The sequence below is a fragment of the Vanessa tameamea genome, chromosome Z (assembly GCF_037043105.1).
Source record: "Vanessa tameamea isolate UH-Manoa-2023 chromosome Z, ilVanTame1 primary haplotype, whole genome shotgun sequence".
In the NCBI taxonomy this organism is placed as follows: Eukaryota; Metazoa; Arthropoda; class Insecta; order Lepidoptera; family Nymphalidae; genus Vanessa; species Vanessa tameamea.
In genome coordinates, this window is record NC_087341.1 from 5,324,170 (window position 1) to 5,351,981 (window position 27,812).

Sequence of the window (27,812 nt, forward strand, 5' to 3'; positions counted from 1 at the left end):
ATCCTAACTTTAATACACCAAGCTCCAACTTCTGCAATACCGATCAAAGCCAGATTTCTTAATCAGTTAATACTTAGCGCTTATTGAGCCGAGATGGCCCAGTGGTTAGAACACGTGCATCTTAACCGATGATTTCGGATTCAAACCCAGGTAAGCACCACTGAATCTTCATGTGCTTAATTCATGTTTATAATTCATTTCGTGCTCGGCGGTGAGGAAACCTGCATGTGTTTAATTTCAACAAAATTTTACCATGTGTATTCCACCAAAACGCATTGAAGCAGCGTGGTGGAATATGCTCCAAACCTTCTTCTCAAAAGGAGAGGAGGCCTTAGCCCACGAGTAGGAAATTTACAGACTGTTAATGTGCTTATTGGTAACATATTACGACATAGGATGTCATCGAAAAATTCAGATAAAATTAATTAATATTAGTTTTATCTGTGTTTGATAAACTTAAAGTTACTTTTATAATATTTTTATTATAACTTTTAAATGAAAGTATTCACTTACATGTTATATATTTCAAATTGAATGGACTTGCTTTAATAAAATATAAGTAACATAACCCAATGGTGGGTGTAGGTACCACCCACTAATCAATCATTCCACCAGCAAAAATCAATATCAGTAGTATACATAATAAATAATCAGCCTGTAAATTTCCCACTGCTGGGCTAAGGCCTCCTCTCCCGTTGAGGAGAAGGTATGGAGCATATTCCACCACGCTGCTCCAATGCGGGTTGGTGGAATACACATGTGGCAGAATTTCGTTGAAATTAGACACATGCAGGTTTCCTCACGATGTTTCCCTTCACCGCCGAGCACGAGATGAATTATAAACACAAATTAAGCACATGAAAATTCAGTGGTGCCTGCCTGGGTTTGAACCCGAAATCATCGGTTAAGATGCACGCGTTCTAACCACTGGGCCATCTCGGCTCTATATCAGTAGTAATATAGCCATATTCCGGATTTAAGAATGACTAAGGTCGCTCAGATAAATCTATACTAATATTATAAACCCTCTATGTCATCTATTCACGCTTAAACTGCTGAACCGATTTAGATGCAATTTGGTATAGAGGTAGATTTATATCCCCGGGAAGGATATAGACTACTTTTTTAATTCACCGCTCAAGGGGGTAAAATTGTGTGTTTGACGGTTTGCTAAAGGTAAATTATTATAAATGAATCGCGGATAAAGCAGTAGATTCAGCTAGTATCTTAAATTCGTTACTGCTTTAGAAGATCTAGGAATGATTTATACTGCTTGCAATACCAGTGTCTTTAGGTAACGGTGACTGCTTATTATCGGGTGGCTAATATTGGTCCTCGTGTGAATTCTTATTAAAAAAAAAGAAAACAATCAAAACTACTATGTATCAATTAAAACATATACTTAAAAATATATAATACTAATATATTTGTTTTTAAGTACAAAAAATGAGTTTACATTTATTATTTTTTAATTATAATTGTGTTTTTTAATTCTTACTTTTGAAGTGTTAAAGTTTTTAAGTTTAATAAATACAAAGCGATGTTAGTAATCGTTTCGACGGTCTTTGTTACCATCTGCCAGCTCCCGATAGCAAACCACATGAAATTTAAATGAGATTTATTATTGGAATAAAAATAATTACGAAATGGTACATCAATATTATTCGCGCTTATCATATAGCAACATTACAAGCTATAATTTTATCAAGTAAACTTTATGTTTTTTTTAGAAAAAATGACCTTTGATACTTATATTTACGTGAATTTAAACTATATATATATATATATATATATACGGCTTTGACAATTCGGGTATCAATAAATCATTTTAATTGTCAGACTATTTTCAAGGGACAAGGGTCGCTTTCACTACAAGACAATCAACTGTAAATGAATTTTAAAAAGTCGAATGTGGTGTGGTTTTTGTCGCTTACAATTAAACCTCGAAAGCTAAAAACACTTTATATGAACCTTGAACAGCGAGAGTGGTGGCAAGACAAGGCATCATTAGCATCCCTTCAAAGGGCACGTGCCGTATTTAAAAAAAATGAGTTTTTGAGAAACCCCTGACGACATTTACTCAAATATTAAATATTTTAATTCACATTAACTACAACTGTTAATAAATTGGAGATGTATTATGAGGCTGTGACGCCGTGATGAATGTAATGTCAACACCTTTTTAGTAAGAAGTATGTTCCCAAGGGTACTAGCCATTTCGAAAGGATATATTACACTGCAAATATGTGCATCAGCACAAGTACACTTATTCCCTCACTCTTATAATCCGACTTGTGCATTATTTGATATTTGATTATTAATCTGAAATCATCGAGTTTTTTGGTTTGGTGAAAAAAATATTTATACCGTAAATACTTTGCAAAGATTACATGAGTGAAATGAATGTCTTGAACGCCGCGCCATTTATAATTGCAGTCCAAGATCTGTAGATGTATTCTCTAAGATGAATCTCGAAACTCACCTCAGAACACAAGCATGAAATTTTAGAATGTGATAATGAATAAATGATATGTGATATGAAATAATTATAAATTTTTTAGGAAACATGTATCAAAATAGCGTATCACTATAATTCAGTTGTCAACATTTCTCGAGTGATATACGAAGTTAGTCCTTACATAATCGCAATGCTGTAGATGTATTCTGTAAGATGAAACTCGAAACTCACTACCGAACATGAGTGAGTAATATAACTTTTCAACTAAGACGAGTTTGAGGACCTTTGAGTAAATGGAAGGCATTAGATATTTTATCCTGCTTGTATTGAGTATTCATGAACGTTATTAATCCTCTTCTATCAAGAGTTTTGTCATAATTTTTTATGTTATTTTAAAGAAATGAAAAACATTTGAAATTAATTAGCATATTTATTATTTATACTTAAAATAAAACAATTATATTCTTATTTTATTTTATCCATATACAAATATTAGTCATTATTCCCTCAACTAATTAAAAATTAAAAAACAAAAAATATCTCTCAACCGAATAAGCACAATAACGAAATGTCTAGCATTCTGATGTTAGACATTTTTTGAGAAATCACAAGAGGTCGATATTTCAGAGACCACAGCGAAGTCAGAATCGATGATTTCTTTATTTTTCAAAAACATTCCAACATTAAGCTTAAGACATATATGTTCACATCGAAACTGAATGTAAATTTTAGATTGGTTAACAATTCTTAGCGAAAAATAATCGTTGATCTTTACAACCTTTATTCGTATTTGAAAGGGCTTATACGGCTGCTGCATTTTAGCCGCTTTCTCCTTGCGATAATTCCCTAATTCAAAATCGTATAATTCATCGTCTACTTTTTTATTCTTGAGATACGAGTATGGTTTGTTTTCAACAAAAGTATCACAAAAGACTGGAAATAAAACTGGTGGTTCGTTCAACGTGTGCCACATCCAATGACTTGGTGGGCCAATATTTTTATCGATCACGAATCCTTCCGTTTGATTATATTTTAACCTGTACATAAAATAAATTATTAAAATATTATTATTTTATTTTCATTTTATATAAAGTTTTAAAAGACCTCTTGTTTCATTGTCTGTATTATTCTAATTTAAGCTATATTAAAAATTCTTTGTTTTTTTTTTAAATAACTTTATGAAGAAGGTAATTTTATTAATAAATATTTTACCTTACTTTGCCACTATTGTCGTATACGACTCCATTCCCAAGGTAGTCAAAAGACGCTATAACATTGAGAGATTTTTTATTTTGTAAGTTTTCTTCGTGTGAACTGTATATGATACATCGTTTACCTAAATTTAATTCTAGAATAATAATAAAAAAACGTAATTATATATTTGTACATAAATTTTATGTGTCCGTATTTCATAAATATAATAATAACGTTGTCCTCATTGCATTGAAAAAAAATGTTTTAAATTATAATGACCATCGTTTGACATTTTTCTGTGTTCAGTCCCACTTGTGACAAATATTTTGACATAAAAAAGTCCATTTACATAAGGGGTATTTCTACCAAAAACACCACCAGAGATGACATTAACTTGAGATGCGAAGATTTTCTTTATTGTCATTAACAGAATCGTTACAACTATTATATGGGTTCATGTTAAATGAAGGATTTGTTTTATACTGATTTTACAGAATCCTCTACAAATATGTGATATACGTGATATTTAATAAGAATGTATACATATACATGTGACAAACTATTGACATATACATCGCTTGCTAAAGGCAGAGGATCTAAATAAGTTGTCCGTCTTAAAGCTGACTGGCAACATGATGGCGCAATTCTTTAAATGAATGAATGGTGAATATAAAACTAACCTGGCGTGCTATAATAATCTAATGCGGTGTTGCCATTTTTATAAAACCATTTCCCGCATCCGTCTTCATGTATCTCCGCTAGTTTCTCACTTGATTCGTAGCATAACATTTTCTCGTTCTTATGGTTTTTAAACCAATCAAATTTGGAATATGAAGGTACCATATTATAAACGTTTGTCTATATAAAACATAAAGTACTTATGTGATATTTATTTTTTTTTGTTACAAAGTCCGCCTACATGAAGCACGTACTATTTCACCTACCAAGTTTTTCTCTTGAATCAAAGTCTCATTTATTCATGCAATTCATTTCTACTCAACTAACAAATTACTAATTAGTTTTAAATTAACCAACAGTAGTCCGATCGTTAAAATCATAAAAATATTATAATTAATTAAATATATAAAATGGTGGTTAACAAAACATTAATAACTGTTTAAGAATAAGTAAGTAGGTAGGTATTATATAATTATATACCATAAAGGCGCAATCACGAGTGCACTCCCTTTTCCCTGTGGCTGAGGTCTAGGTCTAGCTAGCCGATAGTCCATTATCAGTGGCGGACTAAGCCCGTCTGCGGCTCGGGGCGGCAAAGCGGAATGAAAACCCCAGCTTTAAAAAGTAATTTTACAATATTTTTATTCAGTTTACATTTGTGTATATATATAAGTGTTTATGTTTATTTACTATATTATGTTTATTTAGGATATATTTTTATTTATTATTATATGTAACAAGTCTAGACGGCTGTAGAGTGTAGCATTTCGATCGTGATGAAATAATGTAGGTACTAAGCACATTTTTAGTCTTGTTTAGGTTTTGATCAGGGGAACGCGGATGCATTTGCGACTCCCCAAGTCTGGAGGCCCGGGGCGAGCCGCCCCTTCCGCCCCCTGTTAGTCCGCCACTGATTATTATTTTATTCATAATTGAATTTTAACCTTTTCAGAGTTTTAAAAAGATTAAGTAATGTACCCAGAGTTACCTAGTGGTCAAGCAATCATACGAAGAACGAGAAGACACTGTGTGTGTGTATGTGTTAATAAATATACTTACCCTTCTTAATACCTTAATTGACGGCAATTTAGTCCAACCCTTGTCTATAAATTCACGATTCGATAGCTGATAACGGATGATACCTGCTTTATTCTGTACAAAATAAATTATGTGAAATATGGTTTATTATAAAATAAAACTAGATTCGGTTTTATTTTAAAATTATATCTATACTGTTAATATTGTAAATGTTATACATGTATGACTACTAACCTTTATTGATTTTCCTTTTGTTTTAGTATCTGTGCTTTTTAAGGCATTTTCTGGAATATCGTTAGATGTTAACGATATATTAGTATCTATCGTCGGTAAATTGAAATCATGTTGAATTTGAAACAATAAAGGTATTTTTTTAATGACAGGTTCAGGTTTTTGTTTTTGAAATGGAACTATTGTTCTTCCTTTAACCATTTCAGTGACGCAACTTGATTTGTTGCCTTCACATTCTAAGATACTATCTGAATCTCTTGTTATACTAGAAGATATTTCATTATTTTTCTTTAAGGGGACAATCGTCGGAAATTCTATTTTTGGATATTCTTCAGTTTTTTCACATTGCAATGTTTTTCTCATATTATGCTTTAAGTCCTTTCTCTGTTTTATCATCTTTAACATTAATTCGTTTTCTGAGTCGGGCAATAGTGTTCGGTTTTTTTTGCGTGTCTTAGATTTTTCTACTTTATGATGAGGATCGGTTTTTTCACTACCATATGCTTCTGCTTGAGTGACTTGTTGAATGTTTTGTTCTTTTGGCGTAACGGACATTTCATTTGATGTTGTTAATAATTTTAATGAATTATTTACCATTTGTTTCACAGAAACATTCTGTTTTATATCCTCAATTTTCGTTTCCATACTAGATGAGGAACCTTCACTTATTTTGCTTTTTTCAAGTGGAGTTTTTTTTAATAAATATTTACAAATACAATTTGTTGATTCTGATTCAGATATATGGTCTATCAATTCAGGATTGAGTATAATTTCAGAATCAGTTTTCTTAATTAAATTTGAGGAATGAAAACTATTTTCTAATCTAAGATTATCAGAAAAATCGCATAAATGTTCACAATTCAGTCGTCTCTGTTTTTTAGGACAATTTATATGTTTCAATAGATAATCTAATTGCATCTTTGACTCTGAATCTAAGTAAATATTGTGTTTACAAACAAATTGTCCTTGTATTATCGATAATAAAACTTGTCGGACTTTGCACAGCCATTCGTGAAAACTTTTCTCGCTTTCTAAATACCGTTTGGTCTCGTTACTTAAAAATGTTTGCATGTAATATTCACATCTCTTACATTTATTCCTTGAGGATGATCGCTTGCAATAATCACATATACCTAATGTTTCATTCTTATGTATAACTGTTATGTTATCTATAAGATCACGAATACGTTGTAATAGTGCTCTACATTTGAAACATTTAGTTTTATATTGACCTAAAATAAAAGTTTGGGTTTATTACGGTTTGAAATCATAACTACAATATACTTTTGATTTTGAATAATCACATCATCACACTCACAAATTTCTGAAACATATTCAAATCTTTTAAGTTCTCTATTCGTAGAATTACATAAAATTATACTTTCTTTTCGTTGATCGAAATTCTTTCTTAGCTGCAAATACGATAAATAGGTCATGTAAAGTATTGGCATATATTTATAAAATAAATATTTTACATATGATTTATTAGATTATGATGTAAAGATCCAACGTAAGCTTTGAATTGAACTTAATTAATAGTTATTTGCTTAAGAGTTGGATATAGGTCGTTAACCTTGCTCAATTGGACGTTTGCGATAAATATACCGCGCGGAAACCTCAAATCCCAGTAACACCGGTCAAATTAGCTCGTATTGGCCCGCACCGATTGATTTGGTGACAGAGGGATTGATTTGCGTCGTAAACAACGCGTAACTGTTACGTAATAAAAAAAATAACCGACGGTTTCATTTATTATATTATTTAATATTACAACCTCAATAAAAATATTGTGGGATAGCTTAAGCTAACAAATTCAGGGGTATTTCGTATATTTACTTGGACTACATCTAATTGTATATATAATATGACATATATTTTTGTTAAGGTTTTTAGTAACGGTTTCAGTATAGGTTAACATATATTTTTGTTAAGGTTTTCAGTAACGGTTTAAAGGAATCAATGTAACTCAAATGAAGCTATTTCACTTATATCCACATCTTAAGGAAGATCCTTCAACTTAATTACTTAAAAGAACTGAGCATTACAGTGCGCACCTATTTTAACGTTATCTATAGTAAGTATCTTTTCTGAAACTAGACTAAATTTATTACGTGTTTAATTTCGATGAAGACATTCTTAACAATAATGTAAGTTCATTGATGCGTCGATTGGTTTGGTCTAAAATATTCCAGTCAACCTGTATTTCTACAGAAATAGTTTCTTCTGTTTTTGAAGTGATTAACATAATTGAACCAATATTACTGCGTTCCATATAACTGCTTCGATCGACATAATAAAAACAAAGGACCAGAGCCATCTCAAGCTATGCTAGGGCCCTTGAGCATACATGAATTTGGGGCCCTTTGCTAGATATTTACTAATTTAATTTTACTGTCTACTAATCGTTCGTAGGAATCTGATTGATGGTACAAAAAATATTCATAGCAGTCAACGTGTGAGAGAAATTGTTGGTTCTTCGGGGCCCCCTTAAGATAGGGGCCCTGGGCACGTGCCCCATGTGTCTTTATGATAAAGACGGTAATGCAAAGGACTCGACTGCAGGCGAATGCCCAAAATTAACTCTTAGATTGTAACATTACAGGCGAATATTGCCAGTGAGGAACCGCCAAACAAAGAAAAAGAAAGAAATAAAAAAAATGATTAAAAAAAATATGTTATTCAAGTCATTTAAATTTAAACTACAATTGTATTTGTAAGGCAGTCATTTAAAATCACACGATGATACAATAAACTTAAATAAAACATAATTTAATGTTTCAGATACAAATATGAGTTAAAAGTCTAATGAAAAAGATACAATTTTACCAATAAATCGTTATTATGGACGTATATCAATAATCCCGATTTCTTTAGATTAACGACCTGTTTATATTCCTCATCACATAATGGCGTACACTTTTGGCAACATCGCAATGTTCTGAAAGTAAATAAGTAAAATAATTATATTACGTTTACTCAGTTTGAATCATCTGTCGTCATATACCTACCAAAGCACAAGCCTACACGTCACGTAAGCATTGAATCAAGCCCATTTAATTCCCTTAACTTAAAAAACTAACTTTGACTTTAGTGGGTTGTAACGCCGAATAGAAAATATATAATTTTAATTAATATTTTAATGTGTTTATCAATTTAATTATGATAAATATACTCCTAATTTTATTTCAAGTCAAAAGTTACCAATGATTTAAATGATTCTCATGAAAAATAAAACATGTTTCCTACAAAAGTTTAATAAGTATGACAAATAGTTGTTCTATATATGACATCACGGTGCGGAGCAGTGATGATTGGATTGAGATATTAGGTCCAAGGGCTACCATTTGCTTAAAATAAAATAAAATATGTTTATTCTCTCGAACACGAATGCACCTAATGCTCCGAGTTTCGGTAGTAAACGTGACCAAGATAAAAAAATCAGACCTTAGACTAGAGATGGAACTTTGGGTCATACTTAAAGTACCTATACAGTTTCGCCCACAAATGCCACGCTAGCGAATATTCCAAAAAATCAAAGAATACTTTTTTATTATTATTATTGATGACAAAAATCTATTGGGGCGCCTTGGCAGTAAAATTGGCTGATTTGCCTGATGGCAAACGGCAAGACGCTCTGATGCCATCACGCTCCCTTCACATCGCCTCTCAAGACTCTCTTATATCTGTGTGTCCGCATATACACTCGTGCTATTTTTTATTAATTATAAATTCGTATATTCATTTGAGTTTTTTATATGAGTCACAACTATTCTGCGTCAAAGTTTGTGGATTAAAGCGACCAAGTAGGTTAAATAAACATTCGGCAAAATAACGCACGTGGAAGGGTTTGCACGCGCTACACTTATTTAGCAAATAACAGAACAAGAAACGAACGCGTCATTTCGGTTTGATGACATATCACTCTGAATATAATTATTTGGCCCATGAAACTTACATATAAGTCGATAGCGAATCGTAGTACTTTTATTTTTTTTACTGATTAAGAACCCAACAAAACTATCGCCTGATAGAAAGCCTATATTATTATTTACGGGAGCTAGAGAAGGGAGTTAAACTAAAGAAGGGAGCTTGAATTATGTTTGTGTATAAAATTAAAAGTAAATCATTTAATTTTGTACGTTAATAGATATTTTATAGGAGTTATTTGAAATGTTTTGAATGGAAAACCCAAATAATAAAAGCTGTACTTACGCTGCACACCGATTATGCATTTTGAGTCAGATTTTATTCAGCAATTGTACCTTTGGGTTTTATTTTTATTTTGATTGTTAAATTTACAACGAGAATAGCATCACTTCGCTCTACTAATTATTTTGACAGCAAATATATAGAAACTGATATATGATCTCTTTGCTCAGAAGTGCATTAATTTAGTTTAAACCAAAAGATAATAAATGTCAAGGCATCATAAGTAGTATATAATGGATTGTATATTTAACGAAACTTCTTATTATTATATATTATATAAGTAGTATTATAACTTATAAGTACATACATGACTTAATTTTAAAAAGAACAAAATATATTAACAACAATGTAAAGCTGTTTAACTGCACTTCAAGGATGCTGACGATTTTTCTACTATTGAAGACTCGCTTAATGTCGTTAAAGAATCAACAACACTGCGAACCAGGACCTTCGAAATATAGAAGAAAATAAATACCAAACAGTTGTGTGATAAAAAGATACGCTTAATTTGTAAAATCAACACTTATTGACACAAGATTATTAACACAAAATGGCGGCGAATGCACATCAAATCGAGGTCGAAAATTTCAAGTTAAGCTTTTCTAAGCCCTCACTACAACATGTTCAAAATTCAGCCTTCTCAGTTAATTTGCATTTCTCAGCCTTTTATTTGTATATACTTAATGACTGGACTACATCGCCTTACCTTAGATAGGTTGACCTTGTTCGATTGGGCATTACCGATAAATATGACATGCGAAAACATCATACCACCTGTACTCTAAAATTGCGAAAAAAGTCTCAGATCAATTGAAAAAACTTCTCGTTCTTCACTTCGTTTTGATATATACGACAAGTGGCGAATGAGCGGTTGAAGCGCGCTTTGTATAATATTTTGTCCATAAAAATACCGATCCTTAGTGATGGCTAACAGGTAGTAAAAAATCTTTTTTAAAAGCTAGATCTCGATACAACGTAGATTCTATGTGATTCTATTTGAAAGGAATTGGTTGCAATAAATCTTGTTAAAATATACAACAAAACAATACCTACTCACAATTTTATAGCTTAAAAATGTATTCTGCTTGTGTTTGGAAATATCTCCAACGACTTGAAATCGATAGTCTCTATAGATGTTGATATATTAAAATTTCTTAAGCATCATTCGCATTCAATGTTTTCTATATTAATTATCTAAAAATGGTGTCGAGAAGACCATACCTCGTAACTACATAATATCCAAAAATAGTAGATTCTGACAGGTTTAACTGTAATTTGTTAAGGTATGTAATATATAAATAATCACCTTTCATTGTTTTTTATATATTGTACCAATACTTATCCCTCATATCTTAAAATCTTAAAGATACTCAAGTCCCACAAAGAGACCTCTTGCGCCTTACCTATTTTTTCTTACTTTCTTGTCTAAAGTCACAGCATTTTGTCTTTAATAGTCATTTCTATTTCCTACTTCTAATTTCTGTTTTATTAATGAAATACAAATAAATTATGTTATTGATTTTCTTAAGATAATATCATGTTCAAACTAAATAATTATATTTTAACATTTTAATTTTTATTTTAACTGGCAACATTTTAATAGAACTTAGGGTTTTTTTTTAATCTAGCAGCAACACCATATTCATGTTAAAGTCATAATGAAATATTTTAAAAACCGTACAATTTTAATACTGTAATAAGAGAAAAAAGTGGCATTATTTTAGTCAAATATAATGTCTATTCACAGATTAGTAGCTGTTTCTAGGTTGATGTTACAATGTAATCGTTTTTGTTCAGTTCCATTAGGAAAATATCATCAAAAACGAAATCCAACATATCATGAAAATGGGTAATATATTTTTGCGTATTTAAATCCAGTTTACATGTTCTAAACTGAATGGATCTAATTTGCTTACAAATTAATTTGGCAAAGCTACTGTTATTATTATGAGTAATATGAAAAATGTATTGAATTATATAAAATAATACTTTATTACGAAATAGTTACTTATTATGCCATTTCACATTGCATGTTATTCCGTTTTATGTAATTGTTATGTATTAGTTCTGATTATATTATATTATTCATAAATTTCATAACTATTTCAAACATGTATAAAAAGTATGACTCATAAATTATGTATACAAATTAAAATGTTTTTCTTGTGCACAATTTCAGGTTTCTGATACAGCGTTGCACAAAACACACAAACACAATAAAACATGAAAAAGAAAAACTTAGGACATACATTATACAAAGATATATAGATTATGTTAAAAACTACACCAAAGTATTAGAAAACAGATTTCCTTCGGCAATGAGAATGTACAGAGTTTTTAGTGTAGGCATTAAAGAGTTCTTAAAAGATTTAAAAACCTACATTTCACTGAGATTTAAAATAGCTAAAAATGGTGGTTTCTCTAACATGTCTCGCCAAGATATAGAATTATATCAGAAGATGCCTTCAGATATGTGGAGGATTGCTCCCGTTTTAATATTGTCAGCTGTACCATTTGGAAACTATGTGATATTTCCTCTAGCGTAAGTTACCTTAGCTACAACTAATAAAACCAAATATATCTAATAGAAGAATAGAAAACTTGTATTAAAACAGTCACATTTCATATCATACATATTTTAAGAGATTAATATGATTTTGTGTAAAAAAATATTGTAGTTCCTTGTTTTAGCCTTTAGTATCAACATACTACAGGCTAAAACAAGGAAATGCTGTTCATTACAAGAACTTATTTCATTTAAATACCTACTGCTTTAATTATATTTATCTGTTTCAGATTTTTAAAACCAAAGAAGTTGTTAAGTTCTCATTTCTGGTCAATACAACAAAAAGCTGAATTTACCGTACAAGATCTTACTGACCGTCTTAAGAATAACAAGCCGGTTTTTCGTGCACTTCAAGCAAAAATGAACTCTGTTTCTTCGGGTGATATGAAAAAACAATGGAAAAGAATTATTGGTTTACTTGGTTCTGGTGTTCATCCAACTGCACAAGAAGTATTGGCCTGTAAGGATTTGTTCAGCAAAGAACCATACAGTTTATCTAATTTGACTTATTCCCACATGGTAAGTTCATAACTAATAACTTTAATATTAGTTTACTAAGGAGCTCATTTGACTGTGACAACTAGTGTAACCCCTTCAGAAGATTCTTACCATCTGAGATGGGTTTCTCAAATGGTAAGAATCTAAAACTAAAATAACTCTTAAATCTTAATCCCGCTTACCCAGAGTAGAATTTATAAGTTTTGAATACATGAAATACTAGCTGAACCAGCACATTTACCTGCAGGTGATATATATAACTTTACCTATATAGCTCAAAAACTGACTTCCCGTGACTCCAACTATATTAATACCAAATTATATCTAAATTGGTTCAGTGGTTTAAGCTTGAAGAGGTAACAGACAAAGTAACTACAGGCACATGGGACATAGCATCAAGTTAGGGAACTTGATGGGGCATTGGTGATGTAAGGAATAGTTAAAATTTCTTACGGCACCATTTTCTATTGGCGGTGGTGACCACCACTTACCATCACATGGCCCATATGCTCGCCCGACAACCTATACCAAAAATCCAATATTTTCTTTTATAATACTATTTTACAAATATAATATCACTGAAGATATTTTTGAAATTTATTTGTTTTTAAATTTCCGAAACTGATATTTCTGTGAGTGTTTTATGTAGTTATCTCTATAGTAAGGAAAAGTATTCACCTGAAAAACAGGTGTTGATAAATTGCTACAATTAACATTTATGACAATGATAAAAATACTATATAATATAGGAAGTACTACCATGTTCCTTCAAATTTGCACCAATAGTGTCATTTAAATCTAGATAAATACTTCTTACTGAAGGTAAGATAACTACATACTAAAAAATAACACTACATAAATTGTTGTTAAAAGTATCTATAATTGTCATACTTATTATGTATCACATGAAATAAATAGATTTCATATTCAGCCTATGACGTGCAGGAAAACCACATGACAATATTAACACAATTAAAGTAGTATAATGTTAATAATATTCATAAAAATCATTTTTTTCTATTCCAGGGTTACTTGCTTAAAATGTATGGATTAAAAAAAAGTATATTCAGGAGGAAAAAATTGAAATACAAAGCATTTTTACTTTTACAAATGGATAAGGCTATTTTCAGGGAAGGTGGTGTAGAAACATTGAGCACCGATGCTCTACGAAATGCATGTCTTATCAGAGGTTTAAATAGTAGTCACTTATCTAACCAAGACATGAGGGACTGGCTTCTACAGTGGCTGCAAGTATCGGAAAATATTGATTCAAATTCATTTTCTTTGTTACTTCATTGTCCTATATTTTTTGCATATAATCATCCTCAAAATTGGGTGCTAATTTATTGAAAGTTTTTAGCCTACCTTAAAAACTGTATAAGTATGTATAAAATATTCAAAAAGTAGCAACATATTGACATTATAAAATATGATATCAGTGCACTATTAACAAAAGTTTCTGACAGTTTTTTTAAGGAGCGCAAATATAGTACCCTAGTTTTATCATGTCCATAATTAACACCTCAATGGTAAAATAAAAGTACATCTCATTATTAGAAAATCACTTATTTAACATTGATTTACTATTTAATTAAGGAAATAAATTTCTTGTAACATATTTTCATCGTTTTTTTCTAATATATACAAAAATAATAAATACGATTTAAGCAGTGAGATGCAGGTGTAACCTTTGTGCTCACTCACCGCACTTCAGCTGGGAGCAAGATATCTTGAGTACAGATTGCTGATTACTTTAAAGTAAACAAAGATTACTCGATATGCTGAAATTACTAATAGGTATATATGAATGTAATTAATTAAATCTAACTTATCAAATAATATACTTTTACGCACCTTTTCTAAGTAATTATAAACACGCTAAAATACGTTCTAGCAGATACTACTAGTACATAAGTCACTTTTTGTAAGTGGGGGAAAATAAAAATACATTGGATTGTGTCGACGGGCGCTTATGTTGCTTGTCTATTCCAATCGAAGAGAGAATAAAGATAAACAAACCTTCCAAACGTATTTCATTAGATATGCTCAAGCAATTTTGTTGATTAGAAATAGTTCTTGATTGATATATCTAATGCAACATCTTAACTATTTATATCCACTCTAATTTGATTTCGAAACTAGATAATAGCTTTGTCGACTTTTTAATCGTCATTATTTCGAATATCCATAATAAATATCATAGATTATTCAAGCTCTCGACCAATAATATTGCATCAATTCGATCTCATTGTTCTCTTGTCGTTGGAATAGCCTATACTCAAATGTTCGTCGAGCAAATCCGGTATTAACATTTACAAAATGACAGCAACGCACTAACATAATCTGACAAACATCTATCAAAGAAGCCTTTCAAGCGCAAATTACCAATGAATAATATAACATTTGATTAAATCATATAATATTTATGATGATAAACTGTTTTATAGATTTATATGTACATGTTGTAATGAGATGGAATGTAATAGCTTTATATACAGATCACAGCTTAGCCTTTGCGCCCGAGCATCTAAAAGATACTCTGCTGTTGCAATCATCCATTTCATTAAATGTTATAGATTTATTTTTGGATTGTTACTGTTTTATAAAATTATTATTAAATCATTTATATTATATCAAAGTATTTTATTTATTTAAAAGCCTCTTAATATTCATCGATAAGGAAAAAAGTAAAAATGTTTGGTTTATGCATAAAATGTCCTGCCAGTCTTAATATAGTTGCCTAAATAAGTATTTTTCAATTTTCTTTCTTTTTATTTAAATTTAGTTCCGTCGTATTTAGGACTGAGGTATTGTCATTCTAATCTAAATCAAACGTCGACAAAAAAGTGAAACTGAAAACTTAACGAGTAAAAGAAAGTTTTCAAAGATTTCAATATAATATCCTACTTCAATTTAAGTTAACATTAACATAATTATCAAATTACTGTGGCACATCTATAGAACATCATCATGCTATAGAATTATATCTTTTTTTAATTTTTTTATCTACGTGAAACAGTAGGTACCTATTACAGTCAAATTATTTTGACTTCAAAAGTGACAGTATTTCAACAATTAAATATAGCTATCCAATTTGTAGCAAATATGAGTTTTAAAACGAGTTACTTCTATAATAAAATAATAATAATTTGCATACAATATTTATTATTTGTATTTGTTGTACAGTGTAAAAAGCCAGGTGATAAACGTCTTCTGTCAACATGGCGCCTAGAATGTGGATTGGGTATTATAATTGACTCTGATTGTCCTATCGACGGTGCTTGGTCACCTTGGACGCCTTGGTCGACATGTCACGGTGCTTGCGATACTGTTGGTCATCGAAAAAGACTTAGAAAATGTAATAATCCCCCGCCATCAAAAGAAGGCCTTTCTTGCAACGGTTTAGATGAACAAATTGAATCTTGTTACCTAAAAAATTGTACGGTGGATGATTATCGCAAAATCGTGAAAGGAAATATAGCGCGAGCTGAAGCTTTACATCAACTAGAAGTAATTCCGGCGTTTATGGAACGTTGTCTTCAAATGGAATGTCCTTACGAAGCCGTGGAAGCTGCACTCACTGCAGAAAATACATGGCAGCTTAATTCTGAAGCATTGTGGAATGCCCTCCAGTGTGTAAAACATGATATAGGTTGTTCTGTTAACGGCGAATGGGGCGAATGGATGCCATGGTCGACTTGTGGAGCACAATGCGGAAAAGGATTTATGTGGAGAATTCGGCGATGCGATACACCTCCTCCTTCAGTATCTCATTTAGTTTGTCTCGGCACACCTTTGCAAAATAAAGAATGTGAAGGCGATCAATGCGCCATTGACGAACAACGTTCTGAGGTCAGTGTTAGTGGAACTTGGAGTGAATGGGGTGAATGGACAAAATGCTCGGAAAAATGTGGCACTGGAATTCGACGTAGGAAGAGAGCGTGCATTGAGAAAAACATTTCAGTAGCTGACATTGCTTGGACAACTCATTGCCGTGGCCAATATGAAGAGGTGGAATCTTGTAATGTAAAAAATTGTTTACTCAACGGTGGATGGTCCGGCTGGGGTGCTTGGGGTCCATGTTCACAGACTTGTGGAGCTGGTAGACGATCTAGAACAAGATCATGCACAAGACCGATACCATCAGGCGGTGGAACGAATTGTGTTGGACCGAAATTTGATGTTGGATCTTGTCACTTAACTCCATGTGAAGTTTATAGGCACATCATTTGTGTATTTAATGGTGATTCGGTTTTGCAGTACGATTTTCCAAAAAAACGTTCCACATTTTTTCATTTTTATATCCGCTTTATGCCATTGTCTCCTCATGGGACACTTATACGCCGAGGAACAATTCATAGTCCCCGCGTACGTGTCAGCTTACATAAATGGCACATTTGCTTCGATGCACACGGATCTTCAAAAACTTGCAGCCTTCCACGTTCATGTTCACCTTTAGCACTTGAACCTTCAGTATGGCACTCAATTATGTTAACAGTCAGTAATGAAGCAGTAACCATTAGAGTAAATGATGCACAAAATCCAATTCATAGTGTCTTTCCTTGTGATCCAGAATTAACAAATGACAAAATAAATGTTTTTATTGGTGAGAAATTACATGGACAGATTCAAGAAGCTATGGTAAATTTTAGGCCAATAAGTTTATTTATTGAACGTGAACGTCAACCAAGTAAAACCGCCTTATTTCCAACATCAGCATCGAATATAGCTTACGAAAGTGCCAACATTGAAGAAGCGTATATATATCTTGAGAACGAACAATATTTACGATTACCATGTTTTAGACTACAAGATGACTGGCAGTTGGAACTTACCATTAAATCAAAAAGTGATAGCGGTATGATTCTTTTTTTTAAAGACTACCGAAATAATAGTTGGTTTTACATGATGTTACAAAATATGCGATTGGTACTTAAATTTGCGTCTGTTGAATTTAAATCAGAAGCAATAAGTTCTACTGAATGTTTACCCGACCAGTGGCTTGATATAAAACTAACTAAACGTAATGAAACTAATACAATTGAAGTTTCGATTAACACTGGTGAGCGCCTTCATGTACTACTGGCGGACGATAAATTTAGAAAACGTAGATTGTCCAAACAGAAATATTCAAATTTGACTCATCATTCTTCAACCAATGCTAACCGATCAACTTGTGGACCTTATGCTAATAAAACGATGGCGAATATTTTATGTTCTAATGAATATTTCATTGGAGGAATACCCTTACCGTTGAGAAATAAGCTATCTGAAGACATCACTTCATTTTTTGGTATAATAGCTTCTTTAAAAATTAATAATGTCTTAGTAGATTTGCGTAACATGAGTATGGAAAGATATAAAAACGGAATCATTCAGCTTTCTTCAGGAACAGCTAGTATATCAGGATCTTATCACGAGACTCATTGGGGTGAGACCAAAAAATTGAATTTAATATGTGTATACGCTCGACATACTAGATCACCTTACCATGCTTACTGGCTTTACTTAGACACTGGTATAGATAATAAGAATATTAGTTCAATGGACGACGGTAGAGTTTTAAGGCTGATTATATCTCCTGATAACCATTCAGGATTTTACACTTGTCGAGGTAACGACAACGAACACACGAAAAATTTTGTGACTTACGGTGTTCTTGCAAAAAGTCAGTTTAAGCTTATGGGTCCTGATACGTTAACCGTTGTAGCGCTCTTCACAACTGTTTCACTTGTAATATTTACTTTAGGATGGCTTATAATAGAAGGATATCACGATGTTCGCGATGGATACGGATTTTTTCGTGACGATCTACTTTCAACGGAAGAGCAAGTTGAGATTGATTGTAACCCATATATACAAGTTTGTGGTACCGAAAATATTTTAGCCAAAAGTAATACTAAGCGAAGAAATAGACAATTACGCAATAAAGCACTGCTCGACTCGAGACAAAAAATGAAATTTCATGAAGAACGAACAAACGAATATAGTCTGAGTGAGCCAGAGGAGCTACCAGCATTACCCGAAGTCAGAAGCTGCGCTATAAAACCAGCCTGCGAGATTTACAGATCAGAACAAATTTGCTCACCGCTACACAGTTCCAATAAAACGTCGCATAAAACGGAACTACCTCCATCATCCACAAATGTATCTTCCAGAACTTTTTATTCACGTTTACTCTTTACTAATTCAAAAAATCCTACCAAAGGAAATTCGAAAAGGAAATCTAATTATAGTTCTAATTTAGAAATGGAACGCAGACTAAAATTAGTAACTATACAATCTTCATCTTTTATAAATAACTCTTCTGTGCAGAAAGTATTGAAGAAATTTAAAGATTTAAAAAGTGTAGATTCTTGAAACATTAGAGAAATGGTTATGACGTCATGAGAAATAAAATGAAATAGTTCTACATGTTAATCGACGATATAGATGTTAAATAATAAAATTGTCGCCTCTTGTCTATATATCATTTATTAAATATTATATGTTAAATGTAACAATATGCCAGAATATAACTATTAAATATTTAACAAGCAAGCCTCATTTGGCACTCAATTTAAATATATATATTCATTGTACACAATATCATTCAATTTATGACTTCTAACAAAGTATTTTCAGCTCTGATCTCTATAGTAGTTACATTTTTACTATACCTTAGTATATTATTTTTTTTTCTTTTTGAGATTCATTTTCTGTATGGCTACAACAATTCGTTGTTATGACTTTACTTAATCGTTATAATTGACTAGGCAAATATTTTATTAACATGGAATACATAAACATAAAATAATTATAATTATCACAAAATGTCTTTTTAAATTGTTTTAGTAAGCACATTTTTCATTGGATTATAGCACACTTTTTTGAGAAACCTAATCGCAAAATTGTGCGCTAATATTGTGCTTTAGTTTAATATCTAAGTGAGTTATTTTAAATCTGATAAATATAAATAATTTTCAGCCCTTGTACTGGATCAATTTGACTAGACAACATAGAACAAAATTCAATACAATTTTTCAACTTAATACTGTGTTTGTAATGCCTTTTGTTTTCAGTTTACATCGCACAAGCATCATTAAGTATAAATATAATATTGTGCTCAAATAAGGCAATATAGAAAGTGAGATAGGAAATCTATTTTTACTAAGGAAGGAATCATAACCAACATAGGTATTATGCGACATATCTAAATTAATAACTATATATTTTTAAATACTCTAGTGTCTTTTACCTTATTAGAATATTTTATATATAAATTTCTAACAAACTAGTGGCTTAACATGCATAATATAGATTGATCAATATAAACATAAAAAATGTCTAAAATTTAAGCATGTCATTTGCTAGTTTTCAAAATATAGCTAAGAATTTATTATTGCTTTCATTGTATTTATAAATATTGATGAGAAATTTTATCAATAAATTACTCCTTATGTTGATGATTTCGGTCGGCGGATAAACTTCGTCTTCTTCTCTGTTTTTGTGGTGTAGGTTTTGTTGGATACCTTTGATAGTAAATAGCTGTGGCTAGAACTCCAGCACTCAGTGTTGTAGATACCAGGAAGTTGATCATTAATTTCGTATCAGCAGAGTCAACGTACACAGTAAAGAGACGTGCTGAAAAGATGAAAAAATGCATATAGATTTTTGTTATAACATTATATTATTTCCATGTCTACATTCTTTTAAAGTATATTCAACAAAATTATTGAATTTCTAACATAAAATATTGGATGTCATCTGTCAATTGACTTTGACAACAATTTCTAAGGTTATGTTTACGCATAATTTAAAATTACCGCTAATTTTGACATTTAAAATGAAAATGCACTTTTTATGCATTTCCGGACTAATTGTGATTTATTATCTTTATATTATCTTATCTTTGAGATGATCTTTGACATTTGTCTAAAGCTCCACTTTCCTTCCGCTTTTTGAGTCGAAATGTGACGCTAATTTATTTTCGAAGTTTTTATAACTTTTATTTTGTTTTAAACTTTGAATATTGTTGAAAATAGTTGTTTTAATGAACAGTGAGTTCTATTTGAATTTATTCGAATTGTACTGTGTCGTAACAACGATTGTGGTTCTTTACAGGGTATTTTTAGAATGTTTCCCATGATGCATTTTGTTATTTGTGAAAAATAACCGGGATTGACCGGGTAAGTCGTTTGAAATATTAAAGTTAAAAGTATAAGATTTCGAAATTTGTAATAGATTCTAATCAGAATTATTTCTCCTTTTACAGTTATTTTTCTACAGTTATTTTTGTACGATATTTTTCATCACTTATTTTCTTCAATTATTTCATGGATTAATCTCTTCAGTCCTTTTCTGGGATGATTATCTTGAATAATTTATGGGAATAATTTATGGGAATAATTTTCTTTGGCATCATCTTCGATTGGATATTTTCAACGCTTTTCGAGGAACATTTCGACTTAATTTCGTTGGATATTTTGAAGATTTAAATAGAAGTTTACTTCTGGGAAACTTATAATTTGAAGTTTACTTAGTGAAGATGGATTTTTGGAAACTTTAAAGGAAGTAAAATTTTATCACACTAATTTATATTACTGGATCTTGGTATGAAATTTTTACATATGTATTTATTTTCGCCGAAACTTAACCTCGCGAGATTTAATACTATACTGTTTAAATTAATTTACAATTATTTAGACATTTGGTTGAATCAAGTTGATAAACTTGACTTGTTTGTTTGTAACTTTACTTTAAGTAACTTAGTAGTCAATTTTGAATAATTTTACCTGAATTTGAATCTTGACATGTATTCAAATATTTTGGTTGAACTTTAAAAATTTTTTTTTTTATGTTTAGTAAATATTTGTTTAAGCTTAATTTAAACAGATGTAAACATGCTGGTGCCAGATTATGTTAACAATTAAATTTAGAATATTATAAGAAAATTACTTTTTCATTTTTTTTGAATAAAATATTTGTGAACATAGATTTGCTGTTTTTGTAAATCTATTTGTAATGTTAAAATAATTTATCTGACTTCCGGAGTACTTTCTTTTGAGGATTTGTTTAGTTTAAAAACTTTTTCAACTCTACCAATATTTTTTTGCCTCAAAGAAATCTAAATAATTTTTTTATTGACACTTTACTTGTCAATAACCCACCACCCAATTTTAACATTACACTTGCATTGTAAATATTTATATTATAATTGTTGTCCTTACATATGTTTGTTAAAACAGAAATAATCCATGTAGTTAATGATACAGCATCTGCATTCGCTGCCTTGATTATTCCATAAATATAGGTAACCTTGGCAGATCCACTCAAAGGTGTACAAAAAGGCTAAAAATAAAACATAATTACATATAAGTCTGTTCTGCCATTCTAATACTATTAAAAACATATTAAATATATTAGATACTTCAATCAAAATCATATGCATTTATCTTGATTATATTTCAAATAAATATATATATTACTTAATACACTTTCTCATGAAATGTATAGAAAATTTTCTATTTTTTTTATATATTTTATATATAACTATATGTATATTATTTTAATATGCCTACATTGATTTTTTAATTGCCAGGCAGCATCACAATCTAGATTACCACTTTCAATAAATTTATCAAATAATTAAGTATAGTAACATAAGTGAAATATAAGTATTAATAATTATATTTACCACTAAATAGGATAGTATTTCTTTTGGTAGTATCTCGAGGACAAAGCTGAGAATTATTGCAAAATATGCTGTTATTAAAAAAGGCACAACAGGAGCTGATAAGTACCCTTTAAATTTTAATACATAATACAACAGTACATAAACTTGCAGGAGTATAATGGGATATTCCAAATATGTCATTACACTGTATTGATTTGTGTAATTGTAGAGAGTTACAATTGTAAATCTGCAAAATATATTCAATTAAAAATAATTGTAAAAGGAAGCATGTTAAATTATATTAATTAAAATCTATAAAAATATTCAATATTTTGAACAATGTTTTAAAATATTAATTACTAACTTAATTTCTCATTTATAAATGAAATTACAAAAGAAGCCATTTTGATCATGGATATATTGAGTTCCAATTTTTTTTACATTTATATTGAATATATTTAAAGCTTGTCTGATCTTATCTATTTGCAAATAAGTCAATTTCTTTAATTACATAAACTGATATTGCAGGCTGAATTTTATTACATACTGTAATGAAATTATTATTCAGCTATTTTATTAATTATCTAAATACATTCATGATATAATTGAAACAAAAATAAAACTAAAAAAAGACAAACCCAGTGATTTCCATTAACATTGCCTGCATATATATTCCATCAGCAGATTGTTTCTTTCTTATGTATAAGATTTGAGGCACTTTCAGAAATAAACATGATAAAACAGTTAACAAACTAATCATGTTTGCTAATATTTGTACGAGCTGCGTCTCCATGGTGAATATATAGCCTTAAATCGTAATATTTAATATAAAAAGATAGCATCAATTCACAAGGTTAAATATGTAATTGGGATGAGAATTGTTCTAAATAGATGTTGGCAAGTTGGCAGGGGTCTGAAGAGCGCTCAATTATCCCGCCACTGAGCTTTGACAATTGACAAGGTCACTCTAATGTTATTTATCATTCGAAACATAAATGAAATACCTTTTTGCCTTTAACAAAATCTTAAAATAACTACTATGTTAACAAATATAAAATCAAACTTGGTCAGGACGACTAGAAATAGATTACCTTTATCTAATAACTGTTAGCTGCAGTAAAATATGTTTTGAAATTTTACACGCAAGTTTGTTCAAATCATAAGACGACTAATATTATTTTTGGTCACACTAGAGTGGCTAATTGGTAATTGTATTTTGCAAACATATTTACCAAGCAACTAAAAATGGAGCATTTAATTAAAATTTATTAATATTCAAATTAAGACATTTTTTTATTCAAATATGTTCTTTTTCGTTCAACGTCAAATGTCTTAGCAGTAGGCATTTAAGTTCTAACCTCAAACTGCAAACTCGGTAAAGTTGCCACACCAAATTGGGAGTGCAAAAAATAGCATTGTTATATTTTATAATACTATTTAATTCGTCTGATTCTAACTATTCGAAATAGTATATGTATCATTTTATATAATTACCTACACCAAGTACAGAATCTTAAGTCGGTGCATACGTACATCGACGATTATTGAAATTTACCATTTTAAATTTAATATTAATTGTTATTTATCCGGATAATGAAGGCTAAATTCTTCAAAGTTCAAATACCCTTATTGCCATATTTAAAAAAAGTGTAGTTCTAAAACGCTATATACGCCATCTATCTTCTGAGCCGAATTCATGGAAATGGACTAGATAGTGACAGTATAAATCTTATGATGGCGCTAGTCTGCTTGTGAGTATTCATAATAATTATTATTAGGGACATCATATTTATAACATGCTAATCCTCGACGAAGAAACTAGTAAGGAATATATCTCTATAAATCTTCTATATAATTAGAGGGCAATTAATTATTAATATTAGTTATCAATTTAAATTAATTTGATTTTAATAGTTCTCAGGTATTTTTTTAAAACATTGTAATGTAATGTAAATAATTCTGGGTAAATTGGTCGAATCACGGCTCCACCTCAAAAGTGCCCCAAATTTTACCCTTTTTACCCTCTCCGGCTCTTCGGTGGTCGATGATCGGCCCTAGGGTATGGGTATTCTCCCTACTCCCTGGCACCACTCACATCATCCGAATTTGCTCCGTTCCTGAGATATTGACAAAAACTAATCTTATTATTCTAATCTTAAAATCAGGCTATTTATCAACAATTTCAAAACTCAGTGGTCTTCGGCGCAACGGGAATTGCAGCACCTTTGCCTTTTGTGAACACGATGTGCCTGTGCTTTGTTACAAAAGGCGCGTGCCGGACACCCGTGGCGCCTTCGGTTTTTTAAAAAACCACTCTAGAGGGTAAGACCGACAAGACCATATTGAGTCAGAATTAACAGAGTCGGCCTATACACAACACTTTGTTCTTCTAATTCTAATTCTAAACCCAACCCGTACCTAAGGCTGTGAAAACATAACCTAACCATCACTTTTTATTTTTTTTAAGAGGTTCAAAGCCATGTGCCTCCTTAATATTACTTAGGATACTACATACTATTAGTAAAAACGATGGAAAAATATTGGAGCATTTTCGAGGTTAAGCCGTGATTCGACAAATTTACCATAAGTCTGTTTAAATATATTAAAAAGAACAATTTTCGGCTGCATAAAGCGACACCTTCAATCCGAGCACCAAGCGTTTTTTTGGAGTTTCCTGGAGTTACATATTTTCTGAACTTTCAAGAGTTGAGAGAAGAGGGAAGAGGCCTGCTGAGCAATGGCACATTATTATTTAACGGACATTTTTTTTTATTAAAATTATTTATATAAATAAGTTGGCGAATAGAATCAGCTCTGCAGCCTATGCGGTAAAAAAAAATAGACTTTTGACTGATGTGGATACGGCTCGCCTTGTGTACTTCAGTTATTTCCACAGTATAATGTCGTATGGCATCCTACTCTGGGGTAATGCAGCTGACATTAATACTATTTTTGTACTGCAGAAGAGGGCTATTCGTGCAATTTATAACCTGGGCCCAAAAGATTCGTTAAGAGATAAATTTAAAGAAATTAAAATAATGACTGTCGCTTCTCAATTTGTTTTTGATAATGTTATGTATGTACGCAAAAACATAAACGATTTTCCCAGAAATTGTGACGTACATTCTATTAACACTAGGAACAAGAATAAACTTGTTACTCCAAGTACCCGATTACACAGGGTTAGTAACTCTTTTTTGGGGCAATGTATACGTTTTTACAACAGGATCCCAGAAAACGTTCAAAATTATTCAATTATAAAATTCAAAAGAATCGTTAAAGAGCGTTTGTGTACAACACTAATGACTTTTTAGTTAACTGCACACCTTGGGAATGAAATGATCGCCTCCAGGCTGCTTCAAATAACTAAAATATAATTATCATTGTACATAATAATGGTTAAAAAATATATATATATATATATCCCGCTGAGTTTCTTTCGCCGGTTCTTCTCAGGTCCGAGGTGCTAAATTCCGAACCGGTGGTAGATTTTTGACAATCAATAAGCAAGTGTAAACACTTCTATATTGAATAAAGATTTTTGACTTTGACTTTGAGTTATTTAAGGATCGGTTGATAGCCAATAATACGTCTTTTTTCATCGTCAATGTGTCACTTACCTTGTGTCCTAAGGTGTTAAATTGCTTGGACCTTTAATCACACTGATATACTTATGACTCACCGTTCTAACTGGACGACAATAAATATAGAATATTGATGTTTGCTTATAAAATAATTAACGAGTGGATGGCAACCACCAAGACAGGCAACTAACGATAAGGGGAAAGTGGGGTTTCAGTACTGTCGTCACGTGTCCTAAGAATGTTCTTATAATTGTCCAAGTATAATATGTTACGCCGAAAAGTATGACCAATATATGTCCACAATAAGTTAAAACACGTTTAACGCAATCACAAAAGTTAGAATATAATTACATGTTATTTGTTTTGTAGAACATAATTATTGTAGAAGTTGTCTTGGGGTGATTGTAGGAGTAGAGAATAATAAATCAAGGCACTTACACAAGGTTGTAATTGCGGCTTGAGAACGGCTACAAAGTTCTCAATAAACGTAATTATATATTCTTGGTTTAATAAAGTTTGTCTAACTTTGTTCTAATTTGAATGCTAACTGGAACATGTGTATTGCCATACAAATCAGGATGTTTTTAAAATATATTTTGATATAGGAGACGTGTAAAAAAAGAAATGTGCTTTGTACGTAGACTAATACATATTCTTCTAACTCAAGGCAGGTGTACATTGTGGTAGGTACTAACGTCGCCGCTGACGCCAAGGGCCAAATCATGCTGTTTACATATAGTCTGTCAAGCTGCGTACGGATAGCGCGTTCCTGTGTTACGCGTAGTTGGCAAACACTGTCCACGCGTACATTGGATACGCGTACAGCGCCTGTACGGACCGCCGCGAACCTGTACGCGAGGTCAATCGATCTAGTTAGTGTGCTATCCCATAAGACCCGATGAAATTCATACAGCTGAATCAATTTGATAATATTTTTAGTATTGAAAATCGAAGAACTCGCGTGTCTATTCATTACGCCGTCCAAATAAAGCGTACAAGGTCGTGTGCGTCTTCTTTGACGTGCGACCAAAAACCGACCGACAGCGGCTCGCGCGAGTGATAGCTCGCGCGGTACGCGTTCCCCAAGAGTGTACGCGTAGCTACAGGTACGGACATGCCGTTCCGGACACGCGTAAACTGACTACGCGTATCAGTGTACGCGCTATCCGTACGTACCTTCAGACATTTTTATAACTCGCAAACGGCAAAATACAATACTAGGTAACTATTTTTCAAGTCATATAAGAAATTTTATTCGAGGAATGTGTTGATGTCCTACCGGGAGTTAATCACGAAACATAGACTTAACAAAGAAGACAATGATGAATGAATTAATTAGGAAACAAAGTACCTAACATTTGGAGCAATAGAAGATTCACTCAACGGATATTCGACTTTTTTTTTTTTTATGGCATTGGTTGGCGGACGAGCTTATGGGCCACCTGATGGTAAGTGGTCACCACCGCCCATAGACAAAGGCGCTGTAAGAAATATTAACCATTCCTTACATCACCTATACGCCACCAACCTTGGGAACTAAGATGTTATGTCCCTTGTGCCTGCGATTACACTGGCTCACTCACCCTTCTAACCGGAACACAACAATACAGTGTACTGTTATTTAGCGGTAGAATATCTGATGAGTGGGTGGTACCTACCCAGACGGGCTTGCACAAAGCCCTACCACCAAGTAAAATAGTA

General features: G+C 31.5%; 5 protein-coding genes across 5 annotated transcripts in view; 2 read left to right on the forward strand and 3 right to left on the reverse strand.

Moving 5' to 3' along the window:
• Nucleotides 1–27,812, reverse strand: part of LOC113404244 (protein phosphatase 1 regulatory subunit 12A) — a 538,461-nt gene that overhangs the window by 371,431 nt on the left and 139,218 nt on the right. The window lies entirely within an intron of this gene.
• On the reverse strand, nucleotides 3,045–9,500 carry LOC135194631 (uncharacterized). The gene is made up of 7 exons (XM_064220272.1): nucleotides 9,494–9,500; nucleotides 6,639–6,831; nucleotides 5,603–5,864; nucleotides 5,390–5,482; nucleotides 4,333–4,510; nucleotides 3,671–3,806; nucleotides 3,045–3,495 (listed from the first exon to the last, which is right to left on the reverse strand). Exons 1-7 carry the CDS (start codon nucleotides 9,498–9,500, stop codon nucleotides 3,045–3,047), a joined length of 1,320 nt encoding a protein of 439 aa, XP_064076342.1.
• On the forward strand, nucleotides 11,438–14,490 carry LOC113404209 (LETM1 domain-containing protein 1). The gene is made up of 4 exons (XM_026645044.2): nucleotides 11,438–11,657; nucleotides 11,988–12,350; nucleotides 12,605–12,893; nucleotides 13,899–14,490. The coding sequence occupies exons 1-4, from the start codon at nucleotides 11,542–11,544 to the stop codon at nucleotides 14,220–14,222; spliced, it is 1,092 nt and encodes a 363-aa protein (XP_026500829.2). The 5' UTR covers nucleotides 11,438–11,541; the 3' UTR covers nucleotides 14,223–14,490.
• LOC113404217 (uncharacterized) lies at nucleotides 14,378–19,232 on the forward strand. Its single transcript, XM_064220273.1, has 2 exons — nucleotides 14,378–14,401; nucleotides 16,059–19,232. Exons 1-2 carry the CDS (start codon nucleotides 14,378–14,380, stop codon nucleotides 19,230–19,232), a joined length of 3,198 nt encoding a protein of 1,065 aa, XP_064076343.1.
• LOC113404210 (solute carrier family 66 member 3) lies at nucleotides 19,329–23,752 on the reverse strand. The gene is made up of 5 exons (XM_026645045.2): nucleotides 23,619–23,752; nucleotides 23,166–23,334; nucleotides 22,549–22,774; nucleotides 22,082–22,202; nucleotides 19,329–20,495 (listed from the first exon to the last, which is right to left on the reverse strand). Exons 2-5 carry the CDS (start codon nucleotides 23,318–23,320, stop codon nucleotides 20,302–20,304), a joined length of 696 nt encoding a protein of 231 aa, XP_026500830.1. The 5' UTR covers nucleotides 23,321–23,334; nucleotides 23,619–23,752; the 3' UTR covers nucleotides 19,329–20,301.